This window comes from Ceratotherium simum, chromosome 16 (genome assembly GCF_057802395.1).
Source record: "Ceratotherium simum simum isolate JZ-2026a chromosome 16, ASM5780239v1, whole genome shotgun sequence".
Lineage (NCBI taxonomy): Eukaryota > Metazoa > Chordata > Mammalia > Perissodactyla > Rhinocerotidae > Ceratotherium > Ceratotherium simum.
This window is the reverse complement of record NC_141915.1, coordinates 6,157,682-6,171,864: the sequence shown is the minus strand read 5'-3', so window position 1 is coordinate 6,171,864 and position 14,183 is coordinate 6,157,682. Positions and strand designations below refer to the sequence as shown.

Genomic DNA, 14,183 nt, shown 5'->3' with positions numbered 1-14,183 from the left:
TACTGCTTATTGATTTCTCAGTAGGTGCTATGTAATTTGTGCACTCTGTTCTATGTATTCTTTACAACAGCCCTCAGAGAGAGGGGGACGTCATTACTCTCATTTTACAGATGATCAGAGGATAGTAGATATAAAGTAACTCATCCCTGTCACACAGTTAGTAAAGGGAAAATCTGGAATTCAAATCTTAAATCCCTCCTTCCAAACCCCATGCTCTTGCCCACAGGGCTGTGCTGCTCCCTAGAAGAAATGAGGAGCAGGACAGGGAGTGGGGTCACCATATCATGGAGCTGCCACTCTAGCTCCACACAATCCAGCTACCAGGCCTTTATCTTCCCTCCTTTAGGATGTCGTATGATTCTCTGCATCTCCAACTTGTCACCCCCATAAAATACCATTTGCGTAGCTAGACATACCTCTTACCAGGCACACCTGTGTTTCCCATCTCTCTCACACCACCACAACCCGTTACATGACCACTTGGCTTCTACTCCCAGGTAGTAGTCCAGGGGTGTGCTAAATATATCTTAGCACTCAGTCATTGATAAATTACCTTCATGGGGTGTTGGAAATGGGATGGGAGGTATTAGCCTCATTCTGTAGATGAGGAGAGAGCTCTACTGAGTCAGTCAATGGTTTAACTGGGTCGAGAGGACTGGATCATTCCAGAGCCTATTCCGTGATACTGTCTCTCATGAAAAATACAAAGTATGGCTTAGGATAAGTTCCATACAAACATAAGATCTTGGTGGACTGGGGAGAGTTAAACAGGGAAGACTGTATTTCAGTGGGGCTACCTTGCCAAGGTGAGGATTTGTCACCTGGCCTACCCCACATGAATGCCAATGATGAGCAGGTGAGAACTCTGAATTCCCTGCCCCTTGTCTCCTTACCCTAAAAGAGAGGAGTGGGAGGCGTGTCTCAGGGTCACCTCCCCGATGCTGCAGGTCCTCTTCTCCCACCTCGCTCCCTCCTCTCAGAAGCCCCAGAGAAGCCAGAAGAGAGGCTTCGTCTGAGGTCCCCTCCTGGACTCGGTCGTGTCCTCCTGCCTCCCGCTTATTGATTTCCAAACCCTTTGCTTCTTCCTGGCCTCTGGCTTCTTTCTTTCTTCCTTGATTCAGCTATAAAGGGATTGAAAACCAAGTTCTTAGTTTTCACGAGAAGCACTAGGCATGAGAAATACCTGACATCCAGCCTGGCCTTACGTGTCTGTGCAGTGACTTCTAATGGAGTCAATTGTTCTTTATTAACTGCACTTCCATTTCACTCCTTGGTAAACACAAGCAGTTTCTTGACTCTGGCTAGGGTTGCTTCTTTATGTGCTAGAGCAATAAACAGAAACTTGTGAACTGCTGATAGAACCTTCCGGTTGTATTCCTCCATCTTTGAATAGCTTTCCCTCCTCGCAGCATGCCAAGCGATTCTATAAGTTTTGTCATCGGGGTGAGTTCTATCTAGACTTTCAAACATTTAAATTAAATATAGCATTTATTTATACCAATTTGCTTCTGAAAGTAAACATGCTGTTAGGGCTGCAACAGCATTGCTACTGCCTTTGTGATTGATTCTCTCTGGGAAGATTTACATTACTTTTTGAAAATATCACTGAACATTTGACGCTTGTTCACTGTGAACATATGATGCTGCCTCCCACAAAGAAGTAATTTCAGCTGGGAAAGTGGTGATTACAGACGGCACAACAGTCTCTTTGCAGAAGCAGAAGTGTACCGTCGGCTCTTATTTCTTGGTTGCCGACATTTTGCCCTTATATTTAGTAGGTCTCACTGGTCCATACCCCATGCCCCAGTGGGCTCCTTCCCTTGGTAAACCAGGAGAAGATCACCAGGTAGCCTGGTGTCTGAGCTTGCTGATGCTGGAAGATGCCGCTGGAAGTAGAAGGCATCTCCCACCCGCCCTGATCCTGAAGCTCATGCCTCCCCACACCCCCCACCAATGGGAAAGGTCTTCCTAAGTGAAAGAGAACAGGGTCAGCAAGAGAAGACAGGATGCAAGTTACATCCTTTAGGGCTCCTTCTGTTGATCGCTATGGGAAACATCTTACATGCCTGCCATCCTCTCCAACTGTTGCAACTCAGTGGTACAAGTTCCCTTCCCCAAGTGGAATATTAAGCTTTTTGCTCTTTTCATCCTGATAAATTCTGAAGCCCAAAGAGCATAGTTCAGTACTCCTTTGTAGCCTACTTTATATATCAGGGGATGCAACTGGATCCTGTCCCAGAGTTTTGAGTGGCCTCCAAGAGTGATTCTGGATCTCCTATGGAAGGTACTTATTTATTAGTGGAGGGTCCTCAGACCCAAGGTGGCTTGAAAGCTAATGGGTCCTGAAAAGAGACAACCTCTTCCCCCAAGGTGCCTCCTCAGAGCCATCCAGGGGAGATGAGAAATATTTACAATGACACTACACATGAGAAGGTCTCTGGGGATCCTACAGAGGGAAGAGTGTCAGGAAGCTGTCCCCATCCACTTCACTGTGCACCTCACTGCAGACTCCATCCCGAAGCAGATTTCCTTAAAGGACCCAAATCCCACCTGCTATGACCAATCTGCAAACTGGAACCTTTTTTTGTTTTTAATCTTGCTGCACCTCTACAAGGTAAACGTGGCCTTGTAGGAAATCCCTGGGCAGGATTTCATGGTGTAATAGCTCTGTGCTTCTGACCAGTGTGGGTGCGAGTAAGCACACGATAAGCCTCACACCCCACTGTACATATATGTGGCAGAGACTGATGCTGGCTGGGAGACATGTTTTCTCCCTGCATGAATGTCTGCATTTCTGTTGATCCTAGAAGTATTAGTTCTTGCCCTAGTCAATGAAGGCCTTGAGTGCATACCACAGTACCAGTTACCTCCTGGACCAGAGGAGAGGGAATTAATCACCTTCTAAGTCACACAGCTTAGAAGCGAGCAGTTGGCTACTTCTATCGATTCTTTTCTCCATTATGACACCCTCCCCCCACCCCCACCCCTACCCGCACCGACGTCAACTCATCAGCTGCTCTTTTCTCAACTATGTGCTTGGTGGGATATGATGTCCATCCATACAAATAGAAGAGTCACTTGAACTAGAGAGACCAACTAAACTGAAACAATTTCATGGCACAAAAAAAGCCCCACACTTAGACCCTGACTTTGACCAGAGACAACCTGTATGTCCATAGTAAGGCGTAGTTTCTTTGACACTAATATCTGTATGTTTCTGTCCCTGCAGCCTTAGGAAAATCCAAAGGTATGGTATCCTCGGGTAGCTACAAGGCCACGGCCAATCTCTGAAAACCCAGCAAGCTGTGCCTTAGTGAGCTCTGCCAGGGGGTGAATGTGCCGTGTTTGGTTGCTTGGCCGACTTACTTGAAGCTGACTGTGTTCCCATCATTAAAATTGAATCAAAGCCCTGCGTGACCATAGGCATGGTCACCCCTTCCCTGCTGTGTAGACAAGTGGGTGTGGCCAGCAGAGGTTGTAGCTTGGCCAGGGTCCTGGGCTAGCGCACAAATCCTGAGTGGGTCCCGTGCTTTAGACCCCCCCATGACGAAAAGAAGGATGGCTATTTAGATGTCTCCTGCTGGTCAGTGCCTGTGTTCTAGTCTGATGCTGCCCTGCTCCCTGTCCTGCCCACTTCCATCTTCCACGTGGGAGAAGTGAGTGCCCCCCCCGAGAGGCTGCATTCTGCTCTAAGGGAAGCTTGGATTCCACGCCCAGATCCTAAGGCCAGCTGGCTTTGGCAGAGGGTGGAGGCGCAGCTGCCAGCTGTGCTGGGGCCGCTGGTGTGAGGCCTGGCCCGGAGCAGCCGGGCTGCTCTGAGCACTGCCCTCCCGGCCGTCCGCGGAGCACAGCCTGATGCCTCGCTTCCCTGGGCCCAGGAGGGTGCTAAGGCTGCGCTGCTGTTCTCCTAACGCGGACGTGCTTGAATGTGTCTGCGTCGTCGGGGAGGGAGCCGGGAGCCTGGCGCGCGTGGGTAAGCAGGTGTCTTTGTGTCCCTCGTCAGCATGGGCGTGAGGGTCATGGACACGTCCTGGGTGGCTAGAAGAGGCTCCTCGGCCGGCCGGAAAGCATCGTGCGCCCCGCCTACCATGCAGCCCCCTGCCCCGCCCGCCGAGTTGGCAGCGCCCCTGCCGTCGCCCCTGCCCGAGCAGCCCCTGGACGGCCCAGCCTCAGCGGCGCCCTCGCTCTCTCCATCTAGCCTGGGCCTCCAGCCCGGTGCCGAGCGGACCAGGTAAGCGGGGCCCCGGCCGCCTCGGGCGGGCTGGCTGTGGTGTGGGGTGTCTGGGTTTGCTGCATCCGCTCCAGGCCTCTTGGATTCTGTCATTTCTCTCCATTTCTAAGTGTTCGTGTTTGGCTTTCTGCATCATGCTGGCACCAAATAAGTCATTCACAGCTCCCTGGATTATCAGATAAAGCCCAGGCTTCCCAAGAATAGCATCCCCAAGCCACCATATGAGCTGGCAGCTTGCTCAAGTGAGTGAGGAATCGAAGTTCCCACCTCTCTACTTCCTCCTGCCTATGCCGTTATAAGGTCCCTATTTTGAAATGTAGAATGTCAGTGCTTCTCTTTTCCTCTCCTCGACCTTTAGATTCCTGGGAGCCATTTTTACTGCAAACCAGGGAAGGAGTGGAGGTCGTGTGGTCATGCTGGGCCGGGTGACCTTTGCAGCAGGCTGCATGGTTGTATTTCCATTCTTTTAGAAGAAGAAAAAAGTGAGAACAAGCTCATTCAGTCACTAGTTCAGTGAACATTTATAGAGGACCCTGCTGTCCAAAGATGAAAGATTGGCCCTGTGCCCTTAAGGCACACATGTCCCAGTGAGCAGATATGCCCTGACAGATAATTACAGCACATGGTCATAGCCAGGGTGGCCGGGAACAAGGCTTATCTAGCCCTTCCTGGAAAGAGGTGTGGTCAGAGGGGATTCTAGAAGTGGGAATTGCACAAGGAAACTACTTTGCTGTTCGTTCGTTTCTGTCTGTTCTAAAACAACGATTCAGAGACGTAGGAAAGCCACGTCAGATCAGACGCCGCTGTGCATTCCGTTATGGGACGCAACCTTCCTCCATGGCCACTGCTGCAAAAATGCGGGGGACTTTGGGAAGCTGACCCTTTTAACCTGAGCTTTACGCACACACACAAATACCAACCCCCTAAATGAACGGATTACAGGCTTTTCTTTTTCCTTTACTGAGTAGAAGGAATTTTCCCTGTGAAATGGGGAAATGACAGAGGTAAAAGGGGACAGTCCTCGAGTTCAGGGGGGAATGGACGCTGCACATGCTTGGGTTGTTGCTGATGCTCCAACTCAGACAGGACGAGAGGACCCAGACCTGGCTGTGGACTCACCGGATCCAGGTCCTCCTGAGAAATGCGGACGGGGAAAGTGAGTCCAGTGGAGAAGCAGAGGCTGATGGCTGTGGGCCGGAGAGGCTGATGAGGAGGAAATGAACAGATAGACAGATTTGCTGGGACAGATCCCTTTTTGGACATGCGTCGGCTTCATCCTGATTTTCCATCTTATAACTGAGACTTGGTGCCAAACGATATTTGACATATAAATGATATTTCTAGAAAATGCCCCTCAAAGATGGATTTCCCCAGGCTCTGAAGGTGTTCCTGGAATGTTATGGATGGGTGACCTTGCAGAGTCACTCCGGGCAGGGAACGTCGCCCACTGGTTCAGATTATTTAAAAGGTCAGTCTCATTGCTCTGCAGTCATATGCCCCTTTTTCCCGGGGTCACCAGTTCTGTAGGTTTCCTCTCGGTGTCAGCATCCTTCTTTGTCTTGTACCACTCTTTTTCTCCCCACATGGATTCCTTCCAATACAAACGGTTGTTCCATTGTTATTTTTTGTGTTCTTTTTTTTTCTGTTTTCTGGACATTTGCAGCCCAGATGATGTTTCCTCCAGTTGCCGGATTCCTGTTATGGCTCCCCCTCGAGGCCCTGAGGATGGCAGGCCCTTCCCCTGCTCTGGCTTGCTCCAACCTTCCCATTCCCCACCCAGGTCCGTCTTCTCCAGGCCTGGCAGCTCTCTCCAGCCAGGCTCAGAGGGGGTGAGGGCCAATGGCAGTGAGGGCCTCTGGAGTCCCATGAATTGACAAAGAGACAGCCCTGGGTCACCAGTTCCCAAAGAGGATTCATCCTTCACTGCTAGCTCTTTCTCAGGCATTCTCCTAAGGATAAAGTACATGTTCGAGGACACCCTACTCAACTCCACTCCACAGACCAGCACTCCATGGACCCCTCTGAGCCTGGAGGACTGGGACTTGAATTGGCCCATGTTCAGGAGTATAGCCAGTCTGTGTCAGCCCTGCCATCTGCAGGGATCTGTTACTGAGTTTGAGGGTAGGTCCCAGAATTCCTCCCCTATTTGGGAGTGTGGTGGAGACTCGGGGAAAGGAGCTGGAGAGCTGGAGAGCCATGGCCATAAAGCTTGGCAGTGTGAGCCTGAGTCATCAGCCCCCATTCAGCACGCTGACCCTAAGAAGTCCTCTTGCTCCGGTATGCTGTGGATACAGAAGAGACAAGAGTTTCAGAGTGTCCGAGAATCCCCATGCTGATCACAAGATATAGTGAGGATGCTCAAGGGCCCTGCCTCTCATTTCTCATGGTCTCCTTGTGGAGAGAAGGAAGAGGCATGGAGAGGAAGCTGGCAGTGAGTGCCACACAGAGATAAGAGTAGAACCCAGGCCGTCAGATCCCCAGGAAGGGTCAGTCACCTCCAGGGGCATCTTTGAAGGCTTTAAGAAATCCCCGAGACAGACTAGAGCTGGGACAGACTTGAGCTGACCCAGGGAACACATACTGCGATCCACAGTGCTGGTGCTGAAGTTGCCTGAGTTCAGGGTTCTCTTTTGTTCTGTGTACTTGTGTTTCAGCACTTCTAAAAGCAAGGAACTTTCCCCAGGATCTGGGCAGAAAGGAAGTCCAGGCTCCAGCCAGGGGCCTCCCTGTGCAGGGACGCAGCCAGGGGTGCAGCCAAGCACCAGCCCCAGCCAGCCTCCTGCAGACCAGAGCCCTCACACCCTCCGGAAAGGTACGTCACTGCCACCCTCCACATTGGTCTCAGGCCAGAGAAAGCTGTTTCACTGCCTAAAAACTCATTTTCTTCAATTAGCGTGGATATTAAGAAACCATGGGGCTTAGTGAAAAATTCCTTGTCTGGGCATTAGAACTTTTGGAAGTTAACCAACTCCAAGAGGGATTGTTTCATCATTGTTCCTCCATTTACTCAATTGAACAGCAGGCTCATTAGGGGCATATATAGGGCATTGCTTCCCATACACCAAGACCTCTGTGCAGAACTCATTGCCCAGGATGACATGTCTTCCACGGACCGTGCCAGGCTCTATTGCCATCACTTAAAACTGTGTGGAGTCTTCTGCAGGAGTCCCCTGCCCCCCAGCCGGAGCCTAGTTCAGCCTCCTACCCCTGGATTGTTTGTAGAGGTGACACAGAGGAGGGAACCAGGATTGTTCCTGCAGGAGTCCTGCCCTTCGATGTTTCTGTTTTGGAAGGCCTGAGAATTTCTACACTGATCATGAACCACCCAACCCAGAATCTGCCACTGGAACACACTGTAAAAGGCCTGGTTATTCTCTCTGAAATGACTCCCAGAAGCTGAAGACATGCTCTGTGGTTACATTTCATAAATGGGGAGCTGCACGGAATGTGTACTTAGCTGAACCTTTTTGGTTTTCACCTTATGTCATTTCTTAGCAAAGTCTTTAGCTTGTTTGAAATAGCATTTTGTTTAATTTGTTCTCCATTCAGATCTTTCCAGTTTCTAGATGTGGCTTTACCTCCAGAATCTGTGGAATAGGGCTGGTTTTCCTTATCCACATGGACCTTCACAACAGGTCCCTTTCCAGCCTCGCTGGCCCCAGGCTGCAGTGGCAATCCCATCATCCAAGTCAGCCCTCACCCAGCCCCTCCATCTCGTTCATTCCCCACTTAGTCCTCATACAGCCTACAGACATCTGTGGAGCCCTACTGTGTGCAGAGCTGTGGAGATATAACAGAGCAGCAGTCAGAGCCTCCCCAGAAAGGCAAACATGGGACTGTAGTACAAGGGTGGTGTGTTCAGGATGTGCTGAGGACCCTTCAGGATGAGGAGTTCAGCCAAAGTGGTGGTGGTGGGATTCAGCATTCCAGGGCTTTTCTCCAGCACCAACAGGTCTTCTGTGCGGTCTAGATATAGGTCTGTAGCTGTCTTTGTTTACAAGGCCTTTGACCCTCCCCCCAGTTCTATAAGGCAGGGTGATGGCAAAGCTGTTGTTTTGTCCAGTGGGGTCAGGGCTCCTGTTCCAGGCCAGTTGGGTTCCTAATGCCAGTGGTAGGTTGTCCCTTTCAATTTTCACAGCACATTGGACCTATGTAGGGAATGTGACCTAGAATGACTCAAACCCCTTTCCCGAGTGACATTCAGTAGCTCAGAGCCAGCATTGGAAGGCTACAACTTTCTTCTCTACGCTCCATCTTGCCCGCTAATGGCACACTGAGCTTTTCTTTTACCCCCTCAGTCTTTTGACAGCGTGCCTGCAGTTTTACGTCATGGCCTAGTCCTGTCGCTACCCAGAGCGGTAAATGCCATCACAGACGTCTTGGTGATGGCACTGCCTCCTCGCTGTCCCAGCTCACCTAGGGGAAGACACGTCAAGCATCAATTGCATCTCCTCCAGTGGAGTGATTCCTGCATCAGCCAGGAGAGCTGAAAAGTGGCTTTATTATAAGTCGTGATTACATGGTGCTTTCCTTACAGGATCCCATTTAATTATTGCAACGCTGTGGAGAAAATATTATTCTTCCCCTTGTATAGAAGAGGTTTAAATAAATTGCGCCAGGGCAGACAGGGGGTAAGACTGGACGGGAATTTGAACCCACATTAGTGGGTTTCTGAGGACAATGTTTGTGTCCACACTGCCCACGAAGGAGCCAGGGGAGTGCACGCACGAGGCACCATTAGGAGAGATTTTGTTACATGGAGGCGTGGGGGGTGGGGTGGGAGAAGAGGCCCTGATGCCTCCTTGAGGGCTTAAAAGACAATTTCTTCTACAATTAGTGCTACCCACAGCCAGCCCTCACTTAGTTCTGACAGATTGGTGATTGCTTTCTCAAGATGTTTGCGCATCAATGGGATCTTCCAAATGTTTGAATTTGTCATTCTCACCAGTTCATTTTCAGTTAAAGATATAATGTCTTTGTCATCCTTTAGCATGGTTAAGTAAATAAAAAGAGGAAAATGAAGACAATGGAGGGGGTGTGGAGCAATGATGTGTTTAGACAAATGCAGTAGATTTGGACACATTTACACCCAGAGGGCATGATTCTGGAAAGAAAATTACCTCCGAGGCCAGCGCGCAGGATTGAGGGAAGGACGGGGAAGGGCAGATGAAGTGATGGCGGCGCTGGGCTTCTGTGGACTTGGTCACGTGTCACCGTTATGGGATCCCAGAGCCATTGGGAAGATTCGGCCAAAAGTCAGAGTTTCCTACCCCGAGGACACTGGCCAGGGTAGCCAGGGACCCTGTCCAGGATCCACTGTCGCAAGTTGAACTCTCTTCATCGTCTGTCGTGCCCGCGTCCCTGACTCTTCCTCGGAGCACTACTCCACCTTCACCACTACAGAGTGATGAGAGGAGGCTGGGAAACCAGCCGCTGCCTGTGGATGGGAAATTTGTTCTCCAGTTTGTCTGGGGTGTGTGTGTGTAGATCATGGCAGGAATCCAGAGAAGAGGAGGAGAAATTAGTGAACAGATGGGGACATGTGAAAACTTGCAGTTCTAGGTGAATTTTTAAAAATGTATTGGCTGCTCTCAGGGTGGCAAGAGCCAGGGGTAGGGATGGGGGTGCGAGGGGTAGGGGGTGGTGAAGGAGGGCTAGGCGGTGTTCACAGGCCGCACGGACGATGGGCTTCATTTAACAACCTTGTGTGTTGTTGTTGTTCTGTTTTGTCTTTCAGTTTCCAAGAAGCTGGCACCAATCCCACCCAAGGTCCCCTTTGGCCAGCCGGGGGCTATGACTGACCAGTCCACCGGCCAGCCGTCCCCACTCAGCCTGTCTCCCACCCCACCGAGCACCCCGTCGCCCTACGGACTGAGTTACCCTCCAGGGTACTCTCTGGCCTCCGGCCAGCTCTCCCCGGCGGCTGCGGTTCCTCCCCTGACCTCTCCCTCTGGCTTCACGAGCACTTTAACCAAGTCGCGGCCCACCCCGAAGCCCCGCCAGAGACCCACTCTGCCGCCTCCACAGCCTCCCACCATGAACCTCTCAGCCTCTAGCCCGCAGTCCACGGAGCACCCTGTGCTAGATGGCATGTCCCCCGGGGAAAGCATGTCTACAGGTAACCAAGATTCCGATTTTTCCATGAACCTTAGCAAAATGTGCCAAGTGGAGGGATTGCTCGCGCCACTGCCGGTTACCAAATCCCTGTGCCACAGGATGGCTGTGCTGGTGCCATGCAGAGCTTAGAAGCCCCCCCGTAAGCCAGTGGAAAGCAGCCTGAGATCCAGGTTGTCCCGCAGAGGGGCTTCTTAGGGGATTCCTCCCAATCGAGTGCCCACCAGCCCAGTTCTGCTTCTGCTCTTAATTTGGGGGCTGAGCGCCCTGAGTTCATTGGAGTGGTGCTCCGGAGAGGCTGGGAACCGGATTCTGATTGCAGAACAGCTGGCATCGAAGCCCAGGTGAGGTATTGGAGGTTTTCCTTGGATAGGGCCCAAGCCTTTAAACAGGTATGAACCTGAATCTTGAGAACAGACACTAGAACTGAAGACACTTTTTCCTATTAAATAAGCCTTATTAGAAAAAAGTATTTCTAGCAATATATATTTAGAAACGGGTCAGTTTCAGAAAAGATGCATGTCCCTCTCGTTCTTTGAGGAGCTTATTGGACAAGCCCACAACTGCTAAATTTAGTTATAATTTAAACTTAAAATTGAAGACACAGCTATTTTCCCCCAGAAAAATGTGTAAGCATGAAATCACAAACACACACCACATTTAGCAAAAACCATTTGTTGGTTGGGAGAAGAGGACATTTTTGAAACATCTCCCCAGACGCTTTGTCCACATGAGATTAGAAGCTCAGGGCGTATTTGTGGTAGCCACTGAGATCACTGTAGCATTTTCCTCATGCAGGGCAGCAGGCAAAATGCTGGGCTGTGTCTTGGGATAGAGCCAGCCCACCATGTCATCAGGCGGCAGAGAGCCCGAGCATAGCAGCTTAGTGTTGCCGCAAGTAGCACAAGGGGAGGCAGCTTGGGATGGAACACACACACACGCCCCCACACAGATACATGCACACACACACACAGACGTATAGCACACACACACGTACACATCCCATACAGACACCACACACTGGCACACGTGCATACACACACACCACACGCCACACATACTATGCAAACACCACAGACACACAAATGTGCACACACTACACACAGATCACATGCAGTCACAAAGAGCAGTGCAGTCCTAGGTCCCAGTGCACTGGAGTTTCTCCCACGATTGTGCCTTTCTCCCCATGTCCGTCCCTCTCTGCTAGTGACGGTTTCCCTTTATTCGATGGAGGGGTGGCCTGCAGAGCTCGGCTCCTCACTGCCTATGAAAAGGCGAGTCAGCTGGAGTGTTTGTGATGGGTCAGGAGATTCAGATATTGTGGGGAGCAGCCGTCTGGTGATCTGGCTTCTTTATTTTGGACGTGATTAATGTTGTGTTGAAGGGACATCTGCCGTCAGCTACCCTGAGGCTTATAAAAAATGAAGGAAATTCCTCCTTGAAAAACGACAGTGAGCCCCACTCTTCGCTTCCCGCCGGTAGTTCTTGGGGGTGGTGTGTGCTTCCTGAGGGAGCCCTGATGGGGGAGCACAGGCCTGGGCCCTCGGGGCTTGTGGGCACACCCAGGAGCTGGGGGTCACCCTGAGGGGGCTTGAGGGGCCACTCCCTCCAACACATCAGCCTGCCGACTGCTCCAGCCACCCCAAGGAGGGGACACAGGGTAGTGCCCATACTGGAAGGAACGGAATGAGCAGAGGTTATCACTCAGGAGAAACAGAAAGATAACAGGATGAGAGGAGAAATCTGGGGGCAAAAAGTGGGCAACAGAAAGCGTTGAGGGGCAGTGCCCCCACGGCCGTGTGGGAAATATAATGTGCCAGTTTAAGGACTGGTGACCCTTAGACTTAATCATGCGCCCACCCCCGCACACCCTGTTTTGCCGTAATGTTCTTTGGCAGTGGACTGTTGTCCTGTCCCGTGTGTCCAGCTCTCTGAGCCCGTGTGCAGTCTGTAATGATCTGGTGTCCTCCACCTGACTGCGATACGTGGCAGACTTGTTTTGTTACGTTCTTGCTTCATCCTGTTTATTCCTTTCTCCGAATCCTATCGTTGTGTTCTTGCAGCTGTGTGACATGAGTGACGCAGTTTTGGATACGTGTGAGGGGGATTTTCAGGGTAAGCGGCCCCAGCCTCGCCCCCTCCCCTCGCCCAGCAGGCCACAGCTCTCTGCTCTGCTCTCTGCATGTGGCGCAGACCACCCGCATGGCAGCTTCACTCTTGGTGCCTCCCCAGCCTCAGCAGGAACCGCCGGACCCATTGGCTTTTGGAGACCACTGGCCTTGCTTTCTTTTCATTAGAAGGAGGTGGGGGAGAAAGCCAGCACACAGGCCGAGCTCGTCTTCTCCCCCACCTTCTCTTCACCAGTCGCCTAATCTGAGCTCCTCCCTCCCCTCCCTCGGGTTTAGCATTGAGGGGGTGACAGACCTGTTCTTTATAGGACGTGTCTTTGTGTCACTGGCTTGCCTGCTGAAGACTCTGTGCCCCGTGTCTGGGGAAAATGTCCCACGTGCACCTGGTTTAGGGAAGTGCGCCCCTCCCCATGAGAGGACCTGCCGGTGCAGCGGCCCGTCCTCCACCACGAGGCCTGCAGCCTGTCCTCTGCGAGCGCGGTGGGCGCTAGCGGGGCTCCACTTTCAGACGTGAAGTTCTATCTTGTCTTCTCTGGGCTGAGACAGCTGGCAGATCCAGAAGAATCCATAGTGTTAGAATGCATCCTGAGCTCATTTTTTTCTCAGTGTATATGGCCAGCCAGATCTTTTCTCTCCAACTCAATACAATATTTTGGAAGCACTTATGCCAATTTCTTCCTGGTCTCCTCCTATCAAGAGCAGATGCTCAAAAGTAAAACCGAGGCAAGAACATGAAATCAGCCAGAAGGAATCAGGTGTTTTTGCCACAGTAAGAAGGGGCGGCCAGAGCAAACCAGGGGAGGGCCCTCCCCCCGCCATCTCGGCCCTCCAGTGCCCCGTGAAAGCTGCTAAGCCCATGGTCCTGCGGAGACCAGTCTCCTAACAGACACTTCTGGAGCTGCCTCTGACACAGGAAACAAGCTTCCCTTTTCCCAGCAGTGTCGAGGGGCTTCTCTCCCTAAAATCCGCTCGCTGGCTACCTGAACTGCCTTCCCCCTCAGAGGTCTCTGTAAGGGAACAGCCTGAAGGGTTACAGCTGAACAGCTCACTTCGCGCTTGTTCTGGGCCGAGCCTTCTTTACGTGCTCCATCTGCACTGTCATGTTTACGCCCGCCATCACCCTTTACTCCCATTCGACTGCTGAGGCACAGGGAAGGTAAGAAACTGGTCCAGGGTCACACTCCCCATCCGTGACAGGGATGGGATTTTGAATCCAAGCTGTAGGGCGTGTTCAGGCCAGCAGCGAGGGCAGGGCACTCACACGTCTTCTGAGGCAGCAGGCGGGGGACGTGGCACTGGCTGAGCTGAGCCTCAGACCCCAATCTCTGCTCCATCAGGCAGCAGAACAAAGGCTGCAATGACATTCTGAGGACTGTTGAGGGGTGGGTGAGAGAAGGACCTTTGTCTCAGAGCTTCCATGTTTGTTAATGTCTCTCAGGATGGTGTCCAAATGTCTGTCTGTCCCCTTGGTATGGTATTCCTGGGGCTGAATGTTTGTTTTACAAAAAACAAAAAACCACAGAAACTCCCCCCCTGGGGCTGGCCCAGGGCTGCTCCCCTTCTAGGAACACTTCTTCTGTCACCCCGGGGTGCAGCCCCGGGCTCAGGTTGACAGCAAGGCTTAGTGGAGGCCAGAAACTCTGCAGGCCAAGCAGGGGAGATGCATGACTGAGAGGAGAGGATCCCAGGGCCCCTGGCTCTCGGCTCCC

At 51.7% G+C, this 14,183-nt stretch overlaps 1 protein-coding gene across 3 annotated transcripts in view; it reads left to right on the top strand.

The window, feature by feature from the left end:
* Positions 1–14,183, top strand: part of ARHGAP44 (Rho GTPase activating protein 44) — a 182,641-nt gene that overhangs the window by 166,028 nt on the left and 2,430 nt on the right. For 2 of the 3 annotated variants that reach the window (XM_087440408.1, XM_087440410.1), the window contains 4 exons: positions 4,004–4,231; positions 5,895–6,011; positions 6,886–7,043; positions 9,969–10,349. In XM_087440408.1, the coding sequence (XP_087296534.1) occupies positions 4,004–4,231; positions 5,895–6,011; positions 6,886–7,043; positions 9,969–10,349 (884 nt within the window). The remainder of the gene's footprint in view (positions 1–4,003; positions 4,232–5,894; positions 6,012–6,885; positions 7,044–9,968; positions 10,350–14,183) is intronic. The other variant, XM_087440409.1, reaches the window with a different exon arrangement.